At 38.3% G+C, this 26,056-nt stretch overlaps 1 protein-coding gene across 8 annotated transcripts in view; it reads left to right on the plus strand.

The window, feature by feature from the left end:
- Positions 1 to 26,056, plus strand: part of TRAPPC9 (trafficking protein particle complex subunit 9) — a 411,991-nt gene that overhangs the window by 57,982 nt on the left and 327,953 nt on the right. For all 8 annotated transcript variants that reach the window (XM_085539279.1, XM_085539281.1, XM_085539277.1 and 5 more), the window contains 2 exons: positions 5,725 to 5,877; positions 15,462 to 15,586. In XM_085539279.1, coding sequence (XP_085395405.1) covers positions 5,725 to 5,877; positions 15,462 to 15,586 — 278 coding nt within the window. The remainder of the gene's footprint in view (positions 1 to 5,724; positions 5,878 to 15,461; positions 15,587 to 26,056) is intronic.

The raw sequence follows: 26,056 nt of genomic DNA on the forward strand, positions 1-26,056 counted from the left end.
TCTTTGTGAGGGTCTGTCAGTTCTGTTGTCCTGTGAGGCATCATTAAGAAAATGATATTAACAGAAGAACTGCAGATGACAAGCAGTAGAATCCGTACATACAATAGAAAGATTTCATTTGATTGTAGATTTTATTCTGTCAGTGCCAGATGATTAAAATGCGATGTGATACCTGGTGTTTTTTGCTCTTTTCAGCATTCAGGCTTCTCTTTTTTTTTTTTTCAAGAGTGTATCCTCTTCTCTGCAGCTTGAGAGACAAGGAGTTGCCAATTAACTAAGAATAGATTTTCTGTCGGGGAGTTGTTACCAAGAATAATTTCAAAAGCCGAAGTAAAATGGTTTACTGGTTTTTATTCCAGTAATTTCAAGGTGCTCCTACTGTGCGAAGTTCTTGCTATGTGTTTGTGAAGGAAAGACTACAGTGTGAGTGAAGTGAATGTTGTGAAGTGCATTAAACAGAAGAGTACATGAGTCTCCTATTTGAACGTGTTAATCAGACTTTGTATATAACGTTATGTAGCTAAAAGGGTTCAAAATCTGGAAAAAGAGACGACAACATTAAAACCTTTGTAATATCACCATTAGAATGGTCAAGGGATAAGGAGAAAACTTGATGCGTTCAACTGTGAATTCAGTAAAACTTAAATTTCACTTCACCTTTCACTTTCTTTCATATTAACATCTTAAACATAACATAAACTCTCCGTGTATCTGTCTACCTCTTGCATATTCTTAAGCTTGGCGATAATTGTCTTTACTATCTTACCTGAAATATGGCTGCCATGCATGCTACTCAGGGTCTCCTTGAGAGCTGGTTGGCATCTTCATTTGCCAACTCAAACCATCAATGTAACACTACAAAGTCCCATCGGTAAACCATGCCCATAAGCACAAAGGCCACAAGTCTCTGGAATACCTCCCAAGTTGGGGGTATCCCTGTGTCTCTAAACAGCTTGACCCAATGACTAGCCACCCCTTCAGTGAAAAAATTCTTCCTTGTATCCAATCTTAACCTTGCCTGGCACAACTTGGGGTCATCTCCTTGTGTCCTATCACTTGTCACCTGGAAAATAAGACTGATGACCAGCTGGTTACAACCTCCTTTCAGCTACTTCCTGAGAATAAGGTTTCCCCTCAGCCTTCTCTTCTCCAGACTGCAACACCCCAGTTCCCACAGCTGCTTCATTTAAGTCTTGTTTTCCTGTCCCTTCATCAGTTTTGTTGCTCTTCTCTGCCTACTTGAGCAGCAGACTGTACCTCATGCACTGAGGGACCCAAAATAGAACACAGTATTTGGAGTGCTGTCACACTGGTGCCATCTACAAAGGGGCAGTCAGAGCCCTGTGTCCTGGAACAGATCCTGAAGCAAATCAGAAAAAGGAAGTTGTCGTATTGCCACAATAAATGTCCCTGTCATGTCTTTTAATGTCTCGTTACACCAGTGTTGTCTACCAGGCTGTGATATCTGTAAATCAGGCATCACATGTATGCTGTGAAGGCCAGCTGTGTCACTTCATGTTGTCCCTTGCCATGTCAGATGGTCTAATACATTTTTAGAACAATAATGTGCAAAGAGATGACTTTCCATCCTCCATCTCTAGTCAGCTCTTGCCGGAGGACTGTTATGTCAGAATTAAGGGGTTCACTTTGAAGGCTTTTGTAACTCAGCTATTTAGTACATTCAGGAGAAAAGGTGACCCTCATCTGTTTTTGAAGCTGGAAGCATTGAGAGAAGCAATGCCACGCATTCTTACCAGACTAATAGGCTGTAGTAGTGTGCACCAGCTGCACATGCTGAATGAGCTTAGGTGATGGAAGCAACCAATCCTCATTGATCTTTTCTAAAGTGATTTCTGTCTGGAACTTAAAGATATGGAAATAAATTCACATTTCCAACACTGTTCTTTTCATGGCCTTTGAAAGCATTTGCTTGCGGTCTCAGCTGTTTATCTGCGCCTGATCAGAAATGAGAAAAATCTACTCTGAAGACCAGGTAGCTATTTTTAAGAATTGCAGATGTCTATTTACCCTTTTTTCCAACCAAAACTACAACATTTTTTTGTTCTAGAGTTGGATTATGGTCTGCAGAGAGCTGTGAATGCAGGGAGACTTTGTGGCCATTAGTCTGAAGATACTGTCAGAGAAGGACAGTGAGTGCTGGTAGTCCAGCCTCAGTCTATCTGCTGCGGTTTTGCTGTAGGATTTCTCAGCTCAAGTCTTCTCCTTTCTGCTCACACTGGTTGACACAGTTACTCAGGACGTTTTAAGATACTCCTTTTTTCCAGGATGAATGTTAAATGGTTCTGAGTTTAGAGCAAGTTTTTGTTGTCTTGTAAGGATATTTGTTAATTGCTTGGAAGCAGCTCTTCAAGATACATTTACATTGTAAAGAATGTAGCAAGGACTGCAAGTCTATTCCTGTCTGTTAGGTCTGAGTCCAGAATACTCTGTAATTATCTCCTCAGTTTGAAAGATGCTGGTTCCCTCGATCCGAAATAAAATATAATAGCAATATGGTTTAGCTGCCTATGGGCACACAAATTGTTGGTGTTTTTAACCTTATATTTCTGACGTGCACAGTCTGTGGTTACACATTTTCACAAAGCCTACTGGTTATTCTACCTTGGTAAAATCACAGCTTCTGCTTTTACTAGGATTACACGTGCTTGACGTTAATCTGTATGAATATCTGTACATTTAGAACTGATAGTTACTTCAGGGTCCTGTGTATTCTGCTGGGGATATATAGCTCAGCTGGTGTGGCATCAAGAAGTAGAGAAACAGATTACTGTGAAAGTCTGTGGAGTTCTGTTGCCTTGAAACAAATCTCATTTTTGTGTTCAGGTATTTATCCTCCTTGTATTCAGCATGCTTTTGTTTCTTGAATTCAGAGATACAGAGCATTCTGGTGTCATCTTTTTGTGCTCTTGCATTTCTGTTTCCTCTCAGAAGCTCAGCTTTAGAAGCAGCAGTTGTCTTGGCTGTGGTCTTACCAGAATTTAACCATCAGCCATAGTCTGCTACGTGTTTTAGTTTGTACTTTGTTTCTTTCTGTCCTTACCTTTAAACCTTTTCCTTCTCTGTCCCAAGCATTTCAGTTAAATTGTCTGTAATGTTGTTAAAGACTTAGTGGTCCTCCAGGCTGAACTGCATTTTTTTATCCTGCTGTGTTTATCATAATATATTTGTCAGTAATTTGCATCTCAGAACACTGTTCTACCTACATACATTTCTTCTGATGCTTTAAGTTACATCTGCAATTTTAAGGCTATCTGCTTAGTGTTGCAGTTAAGTATAAGGTTCTGTGCCCCTAACCCTCACCCTCACAATTCTGCTACAGAAAGTAAGACAGGTGTAAGATGCTCTATTAGGGCTGATGGTTCAAGAATTCATAGAGCCTTAGGAGACCCTACTTTGGGAGAGCTCTCAAGTCTGGCCACAGTTGGGTTTCTAGCATGTCTAGTATCTTTAGTGTATCTTTAGTGTATCCCCGTATAGTCCTCTTTAGATAGCTCATTAATTAAATCTGCTTAATCCCCTTTCAAAGCTGCCTGCCTCTGTGTGTTGGCATTTTATGGTTGTTGTGAACTGGTTACAGGCAAATAATTTTGTTAGACAAGATTGCAGTCCCAGTATGTGTTGTTCTATACAACAGTATGATCTTGTGATGGTGAGAAGGTAAAAACATTTAGATTATGACTCTCACAATGGATACTTGCAGTTCTGTTTCTGTATGCAATGTGGAATTGTTTTTATGGATCTTAAAAACTGAAGATGTTGGAGTTGAACCTGAAATTATGAACCTCTGGTAAGATACTGCAGGATATTTGTTAGGATTTTAGAGATTTACTCCCTAATAAAAGGATAAAAAAGGTTTCTAATTTACACTCCTGACTAGAAGTTGCTTGAAACTTCAGCTGTTGAATGTGAATTTTAGACTCTGAAAACAACTGAATGCAACATGAGAAAGATTTAAATCCCAGTGCTGTGATACAGTTTATTGTAATATTCACTACTAAACAAGGTAAAGAAAATAATAATGAATTATAAACCAACAATAGTTAAACAGCAAAGAAAAATCAAGTTAAATATTAACTTTCAATTTGAGCATTCAGGCTTTGTCTTGTAATTACAGGTCTTAAATTAGTAAGTATTTATTGGGTACCATAATACCTGCAGGGGTTGTTTTCACTCAGAAGGTCTTTTCACCCTTAATATCTTCAAATAAATTTTTTGCTTAATGGAAATACATTTTGGAAACAACTTGTTCTTTAAGCTGGAAATACACCCAAGTACTTGGGATATGTCATTCTGCTTTGCTTGCTCTGAGGAAAAATATCCCTGTAGCTTATTATGTTTCTACTTATCATGAGCAAGGAATAGAGATTGCTCTGCTTGTAAAATGTGTTTTCTTGAACATGGATGAAAATTGGAGCAATGAGATTGTTAGAGCTAAATCATTAGATGAGATGGAGGTGCCTTTATGGAAACAACTATTAGTAGGATTTTTTTTTAATTTTTGCCATATTTTTCGTCTTATAGAGAAGTCTATAATATTGATTTGATGAGGGAAGAATGAAGGCAATTATTTCAGGCAAAGCGTTTATCATATAGGTAGAAGTTAATGAAAAAAATATTCACTTATTTTTCTGGATGCAGCTGTTTCTGGGCAAATGAATGAACTTTTGACTGGAATTCTAATTATTCATGTTAGATCTTTAATTCTGGAGCATAGCTGAGACAGTCTCCCACTGTTTTCTCAAAGATGTTGACTGTGGAAAGGCCCTGAAGTGCCAATACATTAACTTGCTTGTAAATGTAGTAGGCTGGTACAGAGCAGAAACGAGCTCTGTGATTGCTCTCTGCTCCTTACGCAAAACATTGCTTGAATTGTTTTTAAATGAGCCTTTAGAATAAGTTGTCAGCATTTCTTGCAGTGATATGTGCTGCCATGAATCAGTAAATATCTCTGTAATGCTCCCAGTCAAGTTTACGTTACATACATAGACCTTTTACGTTACATACATAGACCTTACCTGTTTATGGTCTTGCAAATATTAATGGATTTATGGATATGGTGGGCTCCCTCTCACCGAGTTGCTCACTTACTCTCCCCTGCTGCCATGGACATGGGAGAGAACTGCAAGGGCAAAGGTGAGAAAACTCATGGGTTGTAATAAGAAAAAACAGGTGAACAAGTGATCACCACCTGCTACTTCTAGAGCAGCTGAGTTAGACTGTTCCAGTACTCAGAAACCTCTTCTGTCTAAAATAATAATAGTAATAAAAACAATTCCCTTACGTAAACTTCATAAACTTCATAGAATGCCATGGATTGCTTTTTTCCTTTTGTTGAAGGCTCTTGATCATAAAGTAATAGAATCATAGAATGGCTCAGGTTGGAAGGGACCTGAAGGATCATCAAACTCCAACCCCCCTATCACAGGCAGGGCTGCCAGCCCCCACATCTAACACTAGACCAGGTTGCCCAGGGTCCCATCCAACCTGGCCTTGAACACCTCCAGGGACAGTGGTATGTACACTTTTCAGGCTATGTTCTTGAGTCTACAGAATTTATATTTAATGCTGCCTATGGCACAATGTATGTGTATATCACATAGACAGAAAATGAGGAATCAGTTAATGCTCTGCACAGCAGTTATGAAATTAAATATTCTTATCATGGTGATTATACTCATGAAATATTTGCTTATTTTAATACAGAGAAGCTGTATGGAGACTTCCTGAGTTGGAAGCTTGAAGATACGCTCTCCCAGTTTCCTCTAAAACCTGGAAAGATCGCAACGTTTGTTGTAAACATTAAAGTGAAGCTGGACTTCTCGTGCCAAGAAAATCTTCTGCAGGATCTCAATGATGGTGAGTTCTTAATTTCCTCTTCCTCAGCAGCGTTTTCCGAACCATTGAGAAGCAGTTATGCAGTCCTTGTGCTATTCTCCTTTAACATGAGGCGCGTTAATATTTATAACTTGTAATGCAGAAGCAGCTCTCCAGTGAAGATTATGGATTGGAGACTGAGTTTTTGTGACAGCTTTGTATGTGATAGCTTGACCAAACTTTGTCATGAGATACCATCTTGCTCTATTAAAATTTTTCTTGGTAGAGATCGTTTCTGATGTGTATATTTGTATTCTTAAGAAGATGGAATAAAATAGAGTTTGTAAACATCTTTTAGATGTGCTTCAGAGAGAAATTAACGTGAAGTTGGTTATTTCATTTTACAAGATTGTGGAGTTGTTAATAGTGGCTGATAGCAGTTTGGGCAGAAGTGTCCTACTGGAATGCAGGGTATAATCACTCAAAAATCTCTATTTTCTTATGCTTAAACTCATAGCTTTTTTTGAAGAGGAAAGAACAATGTTTGCTTGTATTAGAATGATGCCGAGTTACAAGTACCAGATACTTGTAATGAGGATTTCCTCTCTATCATGAACAGTGGAATTACACATACTGGAGTAATTGCTATGCTCTGTATTTTTTCAGTTGTCTGATATATTCACACTAATTGAATTAACTTGATAAAACATAATATTTGTATATCTTAAAGAGAACCGTATCATAATTATTACATCAGCTTTTCTCAGAATTCACTTCTAGGTGTACATTATTTGTGTAATCAATATTTACAGTACAAATATTTTCCAATATAGAAAAACTGCAATTAAATGGCATGTACAGCTTATTCAAAGCCAAAAGGACTGAGTTCTGTGAGTCACCTTGCAAATGCTCTTAAACAAAAATTTTATGAAGAACTAAGGTTTTAAATACTCCTTAGTTTTCTCCTTAGTTTTTAAGCTTTGTAAAGTCGACTATCAAATAAAAAAAAAAAACAAACAACAAGATACAAAATGTAGTGTTCCTATGCTAAGACTTACTTTGCAGGACTCCATTTCTTAATTATTACCATGCAAAGGCTTTAAACAAATTTTGGATGGAAGGAAGGAGGAAAGCACCCTGAAATTCCAATGAAAACACAGATACTCAGGAAGTAAGGTTTGGAGAAATGTCCTTTATAGGAAATATTCCAGAAAACACAGATTTTATGAAACAGATTTACATAACTGGAGCATAGGGGAGCTGTTGAATAATTTCACTGTTTTAGGAGCATGAAATACTGCATTGCTTGTAGATCCTTGATCTGCTGGTCTTCATGTTCCCTTGCAGATGATGTTGCCATGGAAATTTCAATCACTTGTTGCTCGCTTATTTTCTAAGGGCTTTTATGGGCTCATAATTCAATTCCTTGTCCATTACATTGTATGGAAATTGTGTAGGCCAGCTGATTCAAAATGTACGTTTAACTTCAGAAGCTTCAGTTGGTTTGGAATTATCCCACTAGCTGGCGTTAATGGAAAAGAAATCTGAGTCGTGGATATGAGAAGAAACTTGATCAATGTAATTAATGTAACTTAAAAAGTAATTATGAAAGTCTACCTTGTTATACTACTTTTGTACCTCTGTCTTGTACTACTACCTTACTGGAAAGGTAGACATTATGGTCTTTAGTGCCAGTTCTCTTGATTTCTTTATTGTTGGAACTTTCAAAGAAAACCTTGTTTTTGCTATTTGCACTGTCTCAAAAATCTTCGAACACAATTGAAAGCTACACAGGCCAAGCAGTTTTTTAGATGAAAGAAGGTACAAAGTACATTGTAGAAGAAGTTAACTCTCTTATGATTGTTTAAAAGGGTGGACAGTGATAGAACAAGGGGCGAATGGTTTTAAACTGAGACTGGGGAGGTTTAGGTTAGATATTAGGAGGAAGTTTTTCACAGAGGGTGGTGACGCACTGTTATAGGTTGCTCAGGGAGGCTGTGGATGCCCCATCCCTGGAGGCATTCAAGGCCAGGCTGGATGTAGCTCTGGGCAGCCTGGTCTGGTGGTTGGCGACCCTGCACACAGCAGGGACGTTGATATGAAGGACAACAGAGAACTAAGAAAGTCAGTGGCAATTATGACACGTCTTTTAATCTTATGGTAGCTATGTTACCTTTTGCTTTTGAAGACCAGATTTACAGTGATGATCAAAATACCCGTGTCTTTTAAAAGTAATGCCCTTAGCAGGGCATCTGTTTACTTTGATCTGTTTTCACTTGCTGCTGAAATTGCTTCCTTTTGTTTATAATCAGAACATAGCACAGAAAGGACAAATTACAGATGTTTCTGATGATACACTTATCCACTTGGAAAGCAAACTAAGTTATCAATCAGAATTGCTGATCTAATTCTTGTGTGTTGATGGTATACTGTCTGGTAAAGAAAAATGTTAGATGCTCTTCTAGATTAAAGGAAGCAAAAACACATGAGTGGCTGTACAGGATCAGATCAATGACCGTCTAGTCCAATATCCTGGCTGTGGTAATGGCTAAGAGCAGATGCCTGTGGGAGAAGATAGGGAAAATTATGAACATACATGTGACTTTCCTTTACATGTTTGGGTTCCAACTGTTGTTAGCTTGGGAACTTCCAGAGCTGGTCACAATTTCCCTGTTGTTAGGCATTATTTGCATTCTCAGCGTGTTTCTCCTTCATAAAATTCTTGCCACTCTTCCAGTCCTATTCGTACTGTGCAAAGAAGATGCACAGCTAAATTATTTTTGTCAGCTTTCAGCTTGCTGGCATCCTCCCAGTATTATTTATTTCCTTGTATTTCAGAAGCAGATAGCAGTCCCTCTTTTGAACATCTTATCAATACTCATGATACACATTTTTTTCCAGCATTATTTCCACAGTGGTCTCTTTCTCGATGTGAAGATTTCTGTTTGGCTTTGCTGACCTTGTTGTGGGAAGAGTCCCATACATTCATCAGCGTTATTGTCCCTTTTGAATGCTTTTGGTTCAATATCCTGTCAGAAATCTATATATGCTGTTAGAAAGACAATCTGTGTACTTGTGTGATGACCAAACAGTGCTCCTAGTTGTTTTCTATTAATTGCCTTACGGTAATGCACAGCTTATTTACCTTTTTTTCTGCCTGTTGTTCAGCATTCATTGGTAGGTTTGTGGATCTATGAGTCGCGGCTCTACAATCTTGCTTCAGAACAGTAACGATACGCTGAGAAATCTCTTAATTCACATATAAGATGAAGATTTGTTTCCCATTCGTTTTGGCTGCATTTCATTTGACACTTAGCACCCAGTCACTGAGCTTCATAAGATCCTAGCTGTTACGCTAGGAGCATGCCATTCCCTATGTTGTATAGGCTTCAACTTTGAGACTTGGGTTTGCGTGAATACAGCCTAAGAACACACCAGACATAACATAACATAACATAACATAACATAACATAACATAACATAACATAACATAACATAACATAACATAACATAACATAACATAACATAACATAACATAACACAAAAGTATGTGTATCCCACGTTCAGAGTCCCTTTTATCTGTGTTCTTGATTCTGTGGTCAGGAAATTCTGTGTATGTATTCCATGCAATTCTAAGGCAGCTGTACTCCATAAGACAGGAGGAAGCACTGTATTGCTTGGTACAGGGTGGCTTAAGGAGCTTCAGCAGTGAGGTGTCTCCCTGCTGCTAGACGAAGGATTTCTACAGGGTGTTCACCTCGTGAATATAATGAGTTCTTCTTTCAAATCTTAATAGCTTAATTTTTGAAATCTACTTTTTCCCTGATGTTTAACAGGACAAGAACAATAGCTGCTCTTTTGGATTGTTTTATAATTGGTAACTTGTTAGTGGGAAGGAGTCTTTGAAAAAAGCTTCTATTAAATGAAGATAATGTTTTGCAAAGTAAATTAAATTGCAACAAATACTTTATTATGCAGAAATGTTTGTTCATTCTGTGCAGAGGGGACCTAAAGACAGATGTGAGACTATTTAAATACATAAACTCATCAAAGGAATTAACTAATTACGTGCTAAGAGAAGCAAAACTTCCCTAAGCCTCTCCTCTCTGGGGGAGAAAATGTTGCAGAGAAATAATAGTGTATTTCTAAAAGCAGTGATCTTGAATGTGTTTTTAATATTGGTATACGAGACCATTCTACATCTATTTCAGACTTGCTTTGCTGCTTCAATTTCATAGCTAGATTTTATTCACTTCATGTTCTTACTCTCACGTAGCCTGTAGATATTTCTTTGTTCAAAAGGTACTTGGTTTTGAGTCTTGTCAGGTCTGACAAATCAAGGAGCCTAGATAATTCTATTAGGATAATCATTTTATTGACAATGATGTCAGAAGTCCTAAGAGATATTTCAGTATGATCACATGTATGTTATTACTTTTGGTTGTTTTTATTTCATTTAATCAATCACATTATTTTCTCAGTTATTTCTTTTTGTTTGGGGGGGGGGGGCTCAACTTTGATGTTCATTGTAGTCGCACTTCTAATCAGAGTAAATGAGTCTTTAATGGCAAATGTTTCTGTTCTCCATTAAATTCATCACCTTATTCTTTTAAAAACTTAATTTTCTGAGAATTTCTTACAGATTTTTTTTAATTCCAGCTTTAGTGTCTGCAGAAGACAAGCTGCCTTTTTCTCTTCCAGCTGCCTTTGAATCCATCTATGGTGTCACATAATTTGACTGTTACAGACTTTATTTGTTAACAGTATGTAAATGCTATAGGACTTCAAAATGTGTCAGTTGTACAAGCTGCTACACAAACATACAGTTAGAGGTACTTTTGACCCAAAATCTTCAGAAAGAAAATAGGTAAGACACACGCGAGGCAAACAGTAATGAATTTCTTATTAGAACATATAGGCTAATTGATCCATCATCCTGTTAAGTGTTCTGTTGTGCTGTTTCTTTGTGGAGGTTATTCACTTTAGCATCTTATGTAGTGTGCAAAAATATGCTCGAGTCTTTGATTGTGAATTTCTTTACCTTTCTCTTACGCTCTTATGGCGTTCAGCTTTCCAGTGCTAATCCAGTTAATTCAACAACCTCAAGAGTTTAACCTTATGCTGCATTTCCTATTGTTAATTATTACTTTTGTCCTTATCAACTGTAATGAAGTCCCAGTGGAGCACTCGCTCTGCTGGGCACTGTCTGTGCTCTGGCCCTTGGAGACAGTGAGTTAAAGCCTTCCTTGTAGCATTGCCTGGAGAGCTGCTACTTGTGGTGCCCTATGCTTAAAAGAGGGAAGGAACTGCATCTTATTACCCAGCTGTACTGTGAAGAGTGAAGCAGATAATACTGCTCAGCTCTCTGGTCTCTGACACAATCTGTTCTTATATCATTTTCCCATTTTTCTGTTGTGGTTTAACACCCTGTAGGCAACCAAGTATGCCATTATCCTCACTCAGTTATTACTGCTAAGCACGATGCCATGTGGTATGAGAGATCCCTTTGAACAGTTTGGATCACCTATCCTGTTTGTATCCCCTCCCAGCAACTTGTGCACCTCCATCTCCTTTCAGGCACAGTAGTGTGAGAAATCCCAAAGTCCTTGATGTAATGTAAGCACTGCTGTGCAGCAGCTGAAACATTGGGGTAATATCAACACTTATTTTCATAATCCAAAACATAACACCATTGGAGCTACAATGAAGAAAATTATTGCAGCCAAAAGCTGGATGCTGTTACTCTAGGGATGGCAAGTTCCTAGAATTCTGTGGAATTCTCACTTCCAACAGAATGCAAGATCATCACTTGTTCTTTTTTCCTAAGAAAAAGAAAGTGTATTTGTATTTGGCAAGCGTTCTCTGGCTCCTGCCATGAACTAGTTTAGGATTTCTTCTTTGTGCTGAAACTGTTTTGAAACTTCTACAATATTAGGTTAGATATTAGGAGGAAGTTTATCACACAGAGGGTGGTGACGCACTGTAACAGGTTGCCCAAGGAGGCTGTGGATGCCCCATCCCTGGAGGCATTCAAGGCCAGGCTGGATGTGGCTCTGGGCAGCCTGGTCTGGTGGTTGGTGACCCTGCACATAGCAGGAGGGTTGAAACTCGATCACTGTGGTCCTTTTCTAACCAGGCCATTTTATTATATGATTCCATGATATGATATGTGATTCTATGAAAATAGATTTGATTGCTGAGAACAAAACCAGATCCTTCTCTCCCAGGCCCAATCTCACCCCCTGACCCCAGGTGGTGCAGAAGATGGGATGGGTGTTGGGCTCAGCCCATCACAGCCCCTCTCAGTCACAACCCAGAGTACTGTTGGCCTTCTTGCTCACAAAGGCACACTGCTGGCTCATGGCCACCCTGTTGTACTTCAGGATCCCTGGGTCCTTCTCCTCACAGCGCCTCTCCAGTAAGTCAGTTCCTAACGTGCACTGTTGTATGAGATTATGCTTCAGGTGAACTCTGTGGGGCTACGAGGTGATGTGTACTGTGGTCCTCCACCTCCTCAGTTTTGGAGTCCCTCTGCTGCTTCTCTCTTGGCCTGTGCCTGCTGTGCACTTGCAATAGGGTTTATGGTTACCATAATTATGATGTGTTTGTTTAAAAGCTGACGTACTTTGGTTGTCTGGGCAAAGCCAGTGATTGTTGCACAGCAGTGCACTGCAACAGGGCTGTGGATTTGAACTGAAGAGAAGCTGCCTTGTGGCAGCACCTTTTGTGACACTTCGGTCACTGGCTTGTAAGTCTTTATCTTGACCTGCCTTTGTGAACAATACCTTGATCAATTATAGGACTCTGCAGGATTCATCTGTGCAGCATAGTGTGAAAGTGGCTAATGAAGATAAACTGACAATTTACTTAACATTTGGGAGGAAGTAGGAAATGTTGGGAAGAGATTAAGCTCTGTTATGACAGCAGTGACTGTGATGTTGGAAAAGTAAGATTTTTTTTTTTGCAGTTACCATGGAAAAACTGTTGGTCATGTGCTGTTACCATGGAAATGTTCAATGCAAATTCCAGAAATCAGAAAGATTTCTGGACCAAGTATCAAGACAATTGTTCTTTTTATAGTGAAAAGCTACTCGAGCTGATTGGCATTATGAACCTGGAGGACGTAGCATCTTAAGATCTCTAACTTTATGAAAGAAAATGAAGTGTATTTACAGTTTGACAACTCAACAAATATAAATGTGAAGTAAATGAAAACTTCTGGTAGACCTATTTAAATTTATCTATTAGCTCCTCTCACCTGCAGTCAACCAAGTTCAGCAGCTTACCAGTGCTTTTGATAGAACACGTTTCCCTATTCTCCAGTGACTGTTGAATGCATTGCAAAGGATCAAGTTGCAAAATACTAAACAAACTTTGCTGCCTGGTCACGTGCCTGAAAAAGCAAAATAAATTGAAAAAGATTGCTAGAATGTTGATTAAGTTTGTCCCCTGGCAACACAATCACCTGGCATAGTCAGGTTGGCATAGAGTTGTGAAGGGGTGAGTCATTTGAAGTATGACACAGGGCCTGGCACCGGGCCCTGTTATGTATCGTGTCGTAGTACCATGAGTCAAAACTAAAGTTTGAACGCTCCTGCGATAGCCTGAAACTTTCCTCTTAGCCTGAAGCAAAATCAGTGTTCTGTTTGCTATCCTGCCTTCTTTTGCTCTGAGTTTAGAGGTGAAAATTTCTCCCCTTTCCCTTGAAACAACGTAAGCAAAAGTTTGTCTCTTTTGCTTTGAAGAATAATGGAAATAAAATGGGCCTTTAAAAGACAAAATAATTAACAGGAAGATGAGTTGTTTGTCCAGTCTGTTGTTTAAGGCACTGTGTTTTCTTACCTCAAAGAAGGCAAACCTGGGGCCTGGTGTGAAAATGGAAGATAAGACAACTGCCACGCAATGTTTCATGTTTGGTTCTCTTCCTTTTGTTTTGTGCAAATAATTTTCAACTCTTGTTCTTATTACAGAACCAATGAAATTAATTAATCAGTCTTAAAATAACATTTTTTCCTTAGGGTAAATCTTTTAATCTTCTTTAAAAAGAATGGATTTCCAAGCTCTCAAGTGTATTTACCATCAGTTTTTTTTCTGATGTTTTTTTTTCTTCTTTTTTTTTTCCTGTCAGTTAGATGCTGATGATTGATTTTCTGGTGCAAATTCACGTGGAACAAATATTTCTTCTAATATGAGAGTTTATAAGGATTAACAGAAGAATTCAGTCTGTGAGAAGAACGAGGCTTATGGAGCATATGTTTCAGAGTAGTACAGCATGTTTTCCTTGTGCTCTTTGGTTTGCCCATGTTGATGTATGGTGAAGGTTTTTACTTTGGTCCAGTTTCACTGTTGGTGGAATACTTCTAAGTTTTTTGACTATTAAGTAACTCTACCTAATCTATGTCTTCAAATCTGATGTTATTTTGAATGTTCTGTATTTAAGGTTGAATTTAGGTGTATTTTTAAACAATTCAGTTAATGAATTTGGAAGCAAAGAAACATGGAAATTGTCCTTTGTTTTCTTATTGAAATGCCTGTGAAATAGGATTTTAATGAGGCAAAAAAATTTCATGCTTGATCTTGCTCTTCTGATTTGAGCCTTTGAGAAATGTATAAACAACAGGTCCAGATTTGAAGTTATCCATGGATTTGGTATATGATTTAGCAAGTAAAATTAGGTAAGGAAAATTTCCAAAGGAGAAATCTGTTTGGTTTCTGTTTTTGTGATAAAAGTGATGAAGCACTGTCGCAAGTTGTTTAGAGAGGTGATGGCTGCCCCATTCTTGGAGGCATCAGGCTGGATGGGGATCTGATCACCCTGATTTACCTGTAGGATTCCCTGTTCATTGCAGGGGAGTTGGACTAGATGACCTTGAAAGGTCCCTTCCAACTCCAAGGATTCAGTGATTCCATAATAATTTGGTGTTCCCCCTGTGTGTAGTTATGTGTTCTTTGAGATGTGAGATATTGTCTGTATTTAATTGCTGCTTCTGGATTGCACTTGTCTTGCCCACAGTAGAAGCAAAGTCCTCCTCTTTGGACTTCGGATGTAAATTTACATAATAACAAATTACGAGTAATAATTGTAAATATAGTTATTAATTCATGTTAAAACTCATTTTTCTTTTAGTTTTCTTATTTCTTCTTCTTTTTATTACTTCTTGTTTTTATTAAACAATAATTGCCTTGTATTTTAGCAGATCTGTGTTTAGCACATGGATTCAGTAGGCTGACAAAACCAAATATGATACAGAGTCTTGGGAATTGTTAATAGATATTAAACATTTACTAGAACCATTACAATAGTGAAGCACAAAAATTCTACCTTTGTCCTTATAAAAATTGCAAATATTAAATCTAAACATACATTGTGAACTCTGACATCACTATTATGTTTTTTCAAACTTGATTTCCTTATTTTCCTGTGAGTTTCACAGAGGTTTAGTTGTTTTCCTGTTTACTTTTTGTCTTCTAGAGAAGAATACAGTGAAATAATCTTTAAAGTATTTTTTTGCTATGTTGTATAAAATACTATATCAGTTTTTCTCTTTTTAGTAAAGGAAATACTGATTTACTGGAATACAATATATTGTAAAACAAACAAACAAAGAAGTTTATTCTTTTTCTAGATGGAATCAGTGTTAGTGGGCTTCCACTTTCCAGTCCCTTTCGGCAAGTTGTCAAACCAAGAGTGGAGGCTAAACCTGTTAACCCTCAAGAAAGCAGCAAAGGTGGGGACTTCAGTCATGTGAAGGTAAGTGACATAAAAACAAGTGAAATTTGTTTTGATTGTTCTGCATCATTATTTGCTCTTTGATTAAAAAATAAAAGTTTGTTTCTCAAATATTTCTTTATGTTCTGTTTTTGGACTTGTGGAACACACAAAGTGAAGCAAGATCAAAGGAAGGACTGAACTTGCAAAGAGCTGCTTACCAGTAGAGTATGCTCAGGGAACTGTCAGTTCTCCTCTCATATTACTTTCTTATGTTATATTCTCTATAGCAAAGTGATTCTTTGTGAATTCATTGGTTTTTGTTTTTTTTTTCTACTTCAATGTACTGAAGGATTTGTACCCTCTAAACATTTTAGGTTCAAAGTCTTACTTTCACACTTGCAGTACTGAGCCTCTTAGATGGATTCATGCGAGTAGTAAAAGAGAATAAGTGAGAGGACCAAATGAAAAGTAAATGCAGCAGGATGAAGGAACAGCTGTGTGGGTAGAACCAGCACTGTGCTTACTTTGAGAGAGGCTCCCCTGGAGTAAACTACTGTTTGTTTTTCTGTTGAAGATCTTAACCTTCTGAAGATGGAAACTTCTTATTTTGAGCAGGGAAATAAGAAGGGTTTTTTACTGGCCTCATTTTTTGAGAGAGACCGTCTAAGATAAAATCTACAGAGCTTGTAAGAAATGTACTAGTGGACTTAATTGGCCTCTTTTGTGCACGTTTGGTGTGCCATGTAATATTATATATTATTTCTTCCCACATCTGTGTTCTGCCTTAGGTAATTCTGTCAGAATTTTGCTCTGTACGTAACAATGTTTGGCTTATCATGTCTTTGACCTGGAAGCAAACGTAGGCTTCGGTCTTTTCAATTGCTCACTTTAAATCTGAATTTTCTTTCTTCCCAGTGAGGTTACTTAGATTTACATTTGATTGATAAGCAGATGATTCTGTTAATTAGTGAATGTGCTTCTTTTGGGCCATTAGAACTACTATTTCATTTTTCACTACAAACAGGATGATGACAGCATATGACATGAATAAAAAAAAGCCCTGCTAGTAAAGACAGGAAATTCCCAATCCGAACATACCAAATGAATGGAAAAAAATCAGTGGCTTAAAATTTAAGTCAGAGAGATTCCAAATTAAAATACCAGGTGCTTATTGTAAATAATGGGGTGAATTTACCATTTAGTAATGCGGTCAGGCTGTGTCTGGGCTGGGTTCTGGGGAATTTGCTGTGTTTTTGTTTTCATCTTGCTTGACTTCAGGCTGGATATTTTTCAGAATAAGTAAATACGTTTGTTGCCAAATGTAAAGACTCGTTCAGTAGGTACATCGTGTCTAAAATGTAGCAAGCAGGGATACATACAAGAGAGATGGTTCGAGATTCACTTTGAACCTGAATCTCAAAATGTGTCATATTTATGAATCTGAATACCCTGAAACCTCCCCAGAAGGTGCTTCAGCTTCTCTTTGTTGCTGCAGAACAATTCAGTGTGTGACCTATTGTGTTTGTCCTGCACTGTGCCATTTGGGACAATGCCTGGATTTTAAGGTTTGTCTTGTAATAGCCAGTGAGCGTGGTTTGACAGGGTTACAAGCAAGTGGGAACGTCTAAGTTAAGAAACAAGATAGACCTTACAGAAGTTGGATGTGCTATGAATACGGTCTGATATTAATTCATGATTTAGCCAGTTTTCATATGACAGGTAAATATTTGCAAATGAAAAATGATATAAAATCAGGTTTCTCATGTTGCTGTTTCTGAGATGTCATTATTAGTTTTCTTGATGCTTAAATCTTCCTTGCCTGTTTGTCTTCCTTTTTCTTTTTGCTTCAATACAGAAAGTTGCCAGGATGCACTTGGACTTCTTACCAATCTTGGTTTTCAATTTTGCTACAGGCTGTCTTCTTTATACCAGTCACAAGCTTCTGGAATTGAGTGTTATAACGATCTCGTAAATTTAGTATAAAAATTCCTTTATGGTCTCATCATAAAGCTTGCTTACACCCTCAAGCTGAAAAGAATATCACAGTATAACATTATGTTCAGATGTACTCTCTTTTTACTGTTAACTGCTGAGTAATTTGGCAAGCACTGTCCTAAAATCCCTGGTCATTCCAGGGTGCATCTGTACTGCAGCATGAGCGCTTAGCTCTGTATGGCTGTGGTAACACTGCTAGGTGAAGTTTTAAAGAACTGCTGTGTTCCTTTACTATCAGTGAATGGTATGAAATGTTAAAATATTACATGTAGAACTAATCTAATTTAATACACCATCTGTAGTATCTCTTATCAGGTTTAGTCAGCGTGTATTAAAATAAGATACTGGACTTGTTTGGATTTTTCCATGCAGTTCTCAGGTGATGCTCTTGAAACTATGGAAGTATGGGAGTGTACAGTTTATGTTGCTGATGCTTTAAGCTCAAAATCATTTTACTTATGTACCTTGGATCTATTTTAAGTTTAACCTGTATATAGAACATGTAATTCTTAGATTTTGTAGTAGTTCTTGACTGTGTAGTTAGTGAGGATGTTAAATCTGCCAAATATTGGTATTTAGATTCCTTCTTTTTAGTTAAAGAATGGTTGTTAAGCACTGGAATAGGCTCCTCATAGAGGTGGTTGAGTCACCATCCCTGGATGTGTTTAAAACCTGTTTGGATGTGGTGCTCAGGGACATGATTTAGCGGAGGGTTGTTTGTTAGGGTCGTATGATTAGGTCGTGGTTGGACTCAGTGATCTTGAAGGTCTTTTTCAACCTGAGCAATTCCATGATTCTAAATGTGAATTTACCATTGAGATCTTAGAAACAGAAGTACAGTACCAGTTAGGCACTCGGCTTTAATGTTGTCCCACTTTGTAATTCAGTACTGTGCTTGTACATTCTGTGGCTCTGAGTTCTCCATTGATATTACAACATTAAGTCTTGTCAAGAAAAACATTGAAGGTACGAGTCTCTAATAAATTTAAAACTAATGACAATAAAAGATGTGAAACAAAGCTCTTTCACTTCCCAACTTGCTTTCTGTTCTCTTTTTTTCCCCCTTTTGATTGGTTAATTGAAATTTGTGAGCTGAGTGTGAGAAAATGAGTCACATTTCTTGAAAACTACTCAATTAAGTCCCATGAGCCAAATCAACATTTCCCAGCTCATCAATGTGTTTTTTGTTGCCTTTTTGGCTGAGGGTAGATTTGTTCTGCAAAAATGACAGAAATCTGAACTCTTGATCATTGAAACATGGCTTGCGCAAAGTAATTATGATCTGAATTTGGATGAAAACCTGCAGTTTTTGAATAGACTGCTTCTAATGGCTTTTAACTTTCCTTCCCTCCCCAGTTTGGCAACGTTCCTTTAAGCGCTTTTAGGATTCTATAAACAGTTGAGTACTCAGCACTATTTCTGCTCACCAGCTGTACTGTTCTGTGCATTGTTACATCTAAAGATGCACACTCTGAAGCCCTGGAGAGGACTGTACTTCAGAACATGAACTTAAGTATTGTACAAACAGTAATCTCTGGGGCAAAAAAAGCCACATTGCCTGGATTTGAGTAAATTAAATTCATTCATATTACATAGTATTTTACATTCAGTACTGCAACTGTGGTAGTTGTAATTTCAATTCAAAACGTTTTTCAACTTTGAATACTACCTTTTCTTCCATCTTATTTGACATGGAAGCAGCATCATTTAAGTTTTGCGTTGTAATGATATGAAGGTTTTGCCTGTCAAAAGCACCACTTACTCCAGACTTTAATTGTCACTCAGTAGAAAGGTTGCTAGTCTACTTAAATCCAAACAAGTATCTCATCAAGGATAGTTGCAGCAGATATAAACTACTGTATAAACTACACTTTATCTCTTGTTCCCTCTTGTCTGAAGATGAACAGTGAAAAATTCAAGTTAACATCAACTCAATGAATGAAGTTTATATGGATAGCAACAGACCCTACAGTCGCAAAAACTTTGCCTAAGGGGTGGCACATGCCATAGTTTGCCTTGGTGCTCAAACTACAATGAAATGATGCTGCTAAAGTTTAGTGTTTGTTAGCATCTCTTGAACTTAATGATTTGTGGTAGTTTTATCCTCACTTGCCAGTCATTAATATATGGTCAGTGTCCACCAGCAGCAGACATCATTTGTGCGTGAGGAGGAGCACTTCTCTCTTAGCAGCCACTGTATGTACATGTGTATGTATTTGAATTTCACTCTTGCAAATTATTGCATGCGTTGTGAGAACAGATGAGGTAAGTCAGGCAGAATATTTGGACCAGTTAAATTTAAGTGCCTTATTTACTAGCTTTTCAATCCGTGTACATTAATACTACTATTGGCATTAAGCTTCTGTGAATCAAGAGATGTAGCAGTAGTCCTCAACATTACTTCTAACATTAATTTTGAATTGTTTGGACCTCTGAAGACTTGCTTTATTCACTACACAACAATGAACTGTATCTTTATCAGTACTCAGCCTCCCTGCTTGCACTTTGGTTTTGGTCTGAGTGTCCAGTTTGAAGTGTATTTTCATCTGCAATGCAAGTGCATTTTGATTGATTTTGCATGCTCCTAAAATGAAGGTATATTGGCCGGGACTGAATGGGAATCTCTGTAGCCTACTACTTCAGATCTGTTTTCACCCAAGTACGGAAAATCTTGTTCTGCAATACAAGAGTTTTTCCAGAATGACTTGCCTGAGAACGTAGAAGCAACTTGTATTCTGTTCTAAGTGGTGTTACTTTTGAGCTCCACAGTGCTTATTTTCACAAGACTTGTCATTATAGTTTCTAGAACTGAAGCAGAAGTGTGGAATTGGCTGGGAGGAAGGCAGCTGCTATGGTGGGAAAATGTGGTGACAGAAGATGAAATGCCAAAAAAATAAAGTAATAAAAAATATAGATGTAGCTGGGGAGACCAAAGGAGAGGGCAGCTCTGATCGGCTGGAGCTGTGAAGGTTCTACAGCGCCTAAATAAATCAGCTTGATACCCAGTGAAGTTGATGATATGCTTTTAAAAGTAGAGTTGAGATTTTAATTTGGCTTGTTAAAAGTGTGAAAATAAATGTGCTGTGTGCCATGTACTTAGTCTTATTACAGTTACTTGTAAGCTACTTCAGCAATATTGCTGTTCCTGATGATTACGGTAAGGTAATGACATTCACAGGACTTTATCATAGGAGACTCGGGTAAATTCTTTAGATCATAGGAGAAAAAGTTATACAATGTAAGGATAGTGTTTCAATGTAATTTGTATCTTACCTCATACAAATGGAGGAAGGCTGGAAATCTATGGCTCTGGATGAAATGTGTCCTGGAGCCCTGAGGGACTTGGTTGATACAGCAGCCAAGCTACTCTTGATGATATTTGAAAGGTCGTGCTGGTCAGGCAAAATCCTGGGTGACTGGCAAAAAGGCAAAGTAGCACCCATTTGGGGTTGTAGGGATGACCAAGGAAACTACTGCCCTGTCAGCCTCATCTGTGTGCTGGGGAAGAACATGGAGCCTGGAAGCTATGCTGAGGCAGGTGGAAGAGAGGGGTGTCATAAAGGAGAACCTGCATGGCTTCACTAAGGGCATGTCTTCCCTGCCCAACCCTGTTGCATGGTTATGATGGCATAATTGCATCAGTGGAGAAGTGCCTCTGATGTCATCCATCTGGACTCCAGTGAGGCCTTTGATTGTCAGTACGCCGGATGGATGGCTTACTATCCAGAGAGATCTAGGTAGGCTTGAATGGTGGGAGCTGGGACCAGAAAAATCTCAAGAGGTTCAACAAATCTGAGTGTAAGTACTTTCACTGGGATCCTTCCCAACGAGGACAGCTGAGAAATGTGGCTTTTCAGTGCAGAGAAGAGAAGGCTCCAGGGAGGTCTGAGGGCTGCCTTTCAGTATTGTAAGGGAAGCAACATGAAAGAAGGGGGCAGGCTCTTTAGCAGGGTCTGTGGTGTTGGGACAAGGGGAAATGATTTCAAACTGAAGGAGGAGAGGCTGGATATAAGAAGTGTTTTTTACAGTAAAAGCGGTGAAGCATTGGCACAGGTTGCCAGAGAGGTGGTGGATGGTGGTCATCCCTGGTGACATCCAAGGTCACTCTGTACGTGGCTCTGAGAACCCTGATCCTAGTTGTAGGTGTTCCTGTCCATTGCAGAGCAGTTGGATAAGATGATCTATTTTTGAGAGTCCCTTTCAACTCAGAAGAGTCTGCCATTTCTCTGTAGTAGAAAGTATTATATGGAGTTGGGTTATTCTTGTATGTAAAGCAAAATTTGGAATATAAAGAATATATGGAATGATGCTTTTTATTTCATTTGGAAACTGCTTCTACTTCATCTGTTTTAAAATCCTTTTGCTACTTAGTATGACACAAACGTGGCTGCATATCTCTGTATTCTGTTTAGTAGCTTCGTGTTCAGCTGTCAGTTGTTGCATGTGAGTTCAGTAAAACTCATGACAGCTTTTTCATTTTTAGCTAGTTACTCAAATCTTAATGCTTTTAAATGTACTGTAATACAGTCAGTATTCTAAAGACTTACTTGAACAATTTTAGTCCGTAATTGAACTTATGCAGTTCTGCAGCTGCCTTAGTAGCACTGAGGGCCTTCTCTCCATAATTTGCTAGCTTGCTGTTCACCTACAGTCTAATTCACTCTTTTCTTTCAGCATTTCTGTTCTTACCACCTTATTGCTCTGGTTTATAGTTCTCTGATCAAATCTCTTCACCCTTGACCTCACTACTGTTACTTTATAGCTTTATAGCCTAGTAAATAACACTGTAGTTAAATCACTTACATACCAAATAAATGCTATCCTTATCTTGTTTACTTCTTTCAATCTGTCTTCTTGGTTTGTCCTTAAAATAAGGCAAACTTCCTTGTGACAACACTTCTACCTAAAGAAGATGATTTTTCCAAGTGATTTAGTCAGAAATGTAGGTTCATATGCAGTATGATGAACATGTGTTGTGTTTTCTTCTATCGCTTTGATCCTAATAATGATGTTCTATTACTGTTACAAATCCTCCCTTGAAACAACAACAAGCAGCACACCTAAAAGTCATTCCCATATGTTAGACTTAACCAAATGAACTTGTTTAGCATAAACATGGTGTGTTCCTTTGAAAATTAGTTTGTGAGAGAGAAGGCACGCTTTCCAAATGATGGCAGCTGGAACAATTGCTCTGTACATGGAATGCATTCAACACGGTTAAGTGCTGCTTTCAGCACTTGGGTCATAACAATCTGATGCACAGTATAGGCTTGAGAAAGAGTTGCAGGGAAGTTGCCCAGCAGAAAGGGATGAGGAATCTTGGAGTAGATTTGCCTGGCAGCTCGGGGCTGTGCCCACTGCCGTGGGCAGCCCATTCCATGCCCACCACCCTCTGCTGCAGACCCTTTCCCTCCAGCGCTGCCCTCCACTCCCTGTGAGGAGCTGCAGCCGCCAGCAGGCCTCCCCTCAGTCAACTTTGCTCTCAACTGAGCTTGCCCTGTTGAGCCTTGTCTATCTTCATTGGAAGCTCTCTAATAGTTTTATGTCCTTCTTATGTTATGGCTCCTAAAGCTGCACGCAGTATTGGATGTGAGGCTGCATCTCACATCAGAGTGGGACAATCCTGTCACTTGCCCACTTAGCTGTATGATGTGGGGATGCTGGCTTACAGCTGGCTGAGCATGAACAAACAGTGTGGGCAGGCGTTCAAGATAAGTGCTAATCTGGCCTGTGTCAGAAATAGCATCACAGCAGGACTAAGGAAAGGAATTCTCCCCTTGTACGTGGTGACTGTGAGATGACGCCTCAAATACTATCTTTGGTTTTGGTCCCCTCAATGCCAGAAGGACATTAAGTTGCTTGAGTATGTGCAGAGGATTGCAGCAGTACTGCTGTAAGGACTGGAATGCAAGACTTACAAGGAGCAACTGCAGGAATTGGGATTGTTGAGCCTAGAGCAGAGGAGAGGTTGATGGCAGACCTTATTGCTCCCATCAGCTTGAATGGAGGGTGTCATTTTCTTTTCTTTGATAACAAGTGAGACACAAGGAAATGGTCTCATATCGCACCAGGGAGGGCTTAGGTTGTATGTTTGGAAGTATTTCTTCATGGAAAGGGTGGTTAGACATTGGAAGAGACTGCCTGGGGAAGTGGTGGAGGCTCCTTCCTTGGAGGTATTCAGGTGATGCGTGGATGTGACACTCATGGGTGTGTTTTAGTGATAGGACTTGGTAGGCGAGGTTTGCTTGGTGGTCTTGAAGTTCTTTTCCAACCAGATGACTCTGTAACACTCTTAGTGCTGTGCAGAGTTTGTAATCTCATCATCTTGCTTTACATGGAAGAGCGCCTGTTTAGACTTATATTAATCACTAGTGGTGGTGAGCAGCATCTGCATCCTAACAGTTTTTGTAACTGCTGCTTCTCCTCTGTAGCTTATTTGCCATATCTGCTTAGCTTGTTTGAATGTAAGGAAGAACAAATGGAGAATACTGTATAATTTTAGGTTCTTTTTTCTCTCTTAGGGTGTTCTGTTACAATCACTAAAACTCATTTCTTATGAAATGGCCAAGTTCAAAATGTAATTACCCAGAAATTTGCTGCTCAAGTTTGTTTAAACCTTGTTAGATTGTTGTTCAAATATTTCTCATCTTGCAGGTGATAATCTTTTTCTTTTTGCATGTGAAATGCTTGTTTGATCTTTTTTTGAGATTCCATAAATGCTATCGATTTAATCTTTGGTATACGAGCCACAGTAACACAATACATTGACAAATAATGAAGAATAGCTTTCCCGAAGGCTGAGTTAAAGACCACGCAGGTCTTTTTTAGCAGCCTGTCTTGTTCGTTGTTAAAAAACAGATCAGTTCTTTTTCTGTTTATTTGTGAGTAAATAAGCATGCAGACAATTTCTGCTCTTCAGTTCTTTACGTTTTGAAATAACATTTATCTTGAAATTGTCTTAACTTCTCCATCACGTTTGCTGATCATTTTTACCCATGAGAGTCTGTTCTGTTTTTCTTTGAGCAGGTAGTCAAAGGAGTTAAAGTTAGTGATTTTCATAATAGCTGTCTCACCCACGAGGAAGGGAATAAGATTTAGTAATTTATCATTGTAGGGACTTAAAAAGAGTAGGTCAAGCACTGTAGTTTTCTGCAGAAGAAACTGGAAACACGATGTGATGGCTGTAATTGATGCTAAGTCATTTGTTAAAGGGCACATCTGAATTTCCTTTACCAACTTCATTTCACCTAGGGAAATGACTGGATAATCATCACAGCAAGATCTACATTTACTGTTTATGAGGCAAAAAAGGATTTAAATGTCATACTTTGCAGTTTTTCAGTAAGGTGGTTTGGATTAATGTTCTCATTGTGGGTTTACGTAAGAGAATTCCAGTTTGTTTTATTTGTTTATTTTAGGCTTTCCTCTGAAAGGTGAAAACAGTCATAAACCCAATAAATCCCAGGTTTTAATGCAGCTGTATCTTAGTGTGTTATAAAAAAATAGATCAGAATTATAACTTGTATTATTAGCCGCTTTATGAAATTGATTTCTGTACACTGCCATTAAACTGCTGTTCCTGTTGACAAGAACAGGACAGGTGACAGGTTTAGCTGTCTTCTGGTTTAGCTGAAATGGGACTCACCAACAGGAGAATGCAAATGACAAGAAGCAGTTCAAATGCACGCTTTTTAATGAAGTGATTCTCAGGAATGAAGGGGCCTCTAAATAACTTTATGGTAGTGGCTATTTTATGTAAATAGTACTGCTTACATTCAGTAATGTTGTATCCTTGTGTAAAATGACAAGCAAACTGAGCAGCACGTTTCAAGTACTCTATGAGTAACTTTTTAGGGTTAGAGCATTACCTGCAACTCCAATCATTTTTTGTTAGTCATTTATGCAAATGAAAGTACTAGACAAAATTACTACTGCTGCTGCTAGTTAATATAAAGGCTGACTGTCCTGAACAAGGAATGATTTGCCCGAGATGCACACAGTTAGGGCTATTTCCATTGTAACCATGAAATGTTCCTCACTATGGCGTGGGTGAGAAACAGCTGATACAAGGCTGTTTTTTAACAGCAAAAACGAAATTCTAAAATCTCACATTCTTCACTGGTGAAGAAATTTAACAAAGTATTTTCTCTGCTCAGCATCTTTTTTTCTTTTTTCCTTTTTCTTTTTTCTTTTTCCTTCTTTCTTTTTTTTTCTTTTTTCTCTTTTCTCTTTTCTTTTTTCTTTTTTCTTTTTTCCCTTTTTTTTTTTTTTTTTTCTGTTTTCTGTTTTCTTTTTTTCTTTCCTCCAAAAGCTGCTTCTGGATCTCCCTACTGCCCAATTCTTGGTTCCTATGAGTAATTATCCATCTCTGTTTATTTTTGCTCCTTCCATGTTAACCTCTGTTGCATTTTAATGTATTATTCTGCCTCTTGGTTGGATGCTGCGTGCGGTGCTGTGGTCAAATCAAACTTTCTCACCCAGTTTATTTGACACATGGCAGCCACCTGTGGTCTA

The sequence above is a fragment of the Coturnix japonica genome, chromosome 2, assembly GCF_054131305.1.
Source record: "Coturnix japonica strain WE chromosome 2, WE-NBRP24, whole genome shotgun sequence".
NCBI lineage: Eukaryota > Metazoa > Chordata > Aves > Galliformes > Phasianidae > Coturnix > Coturnix japonica.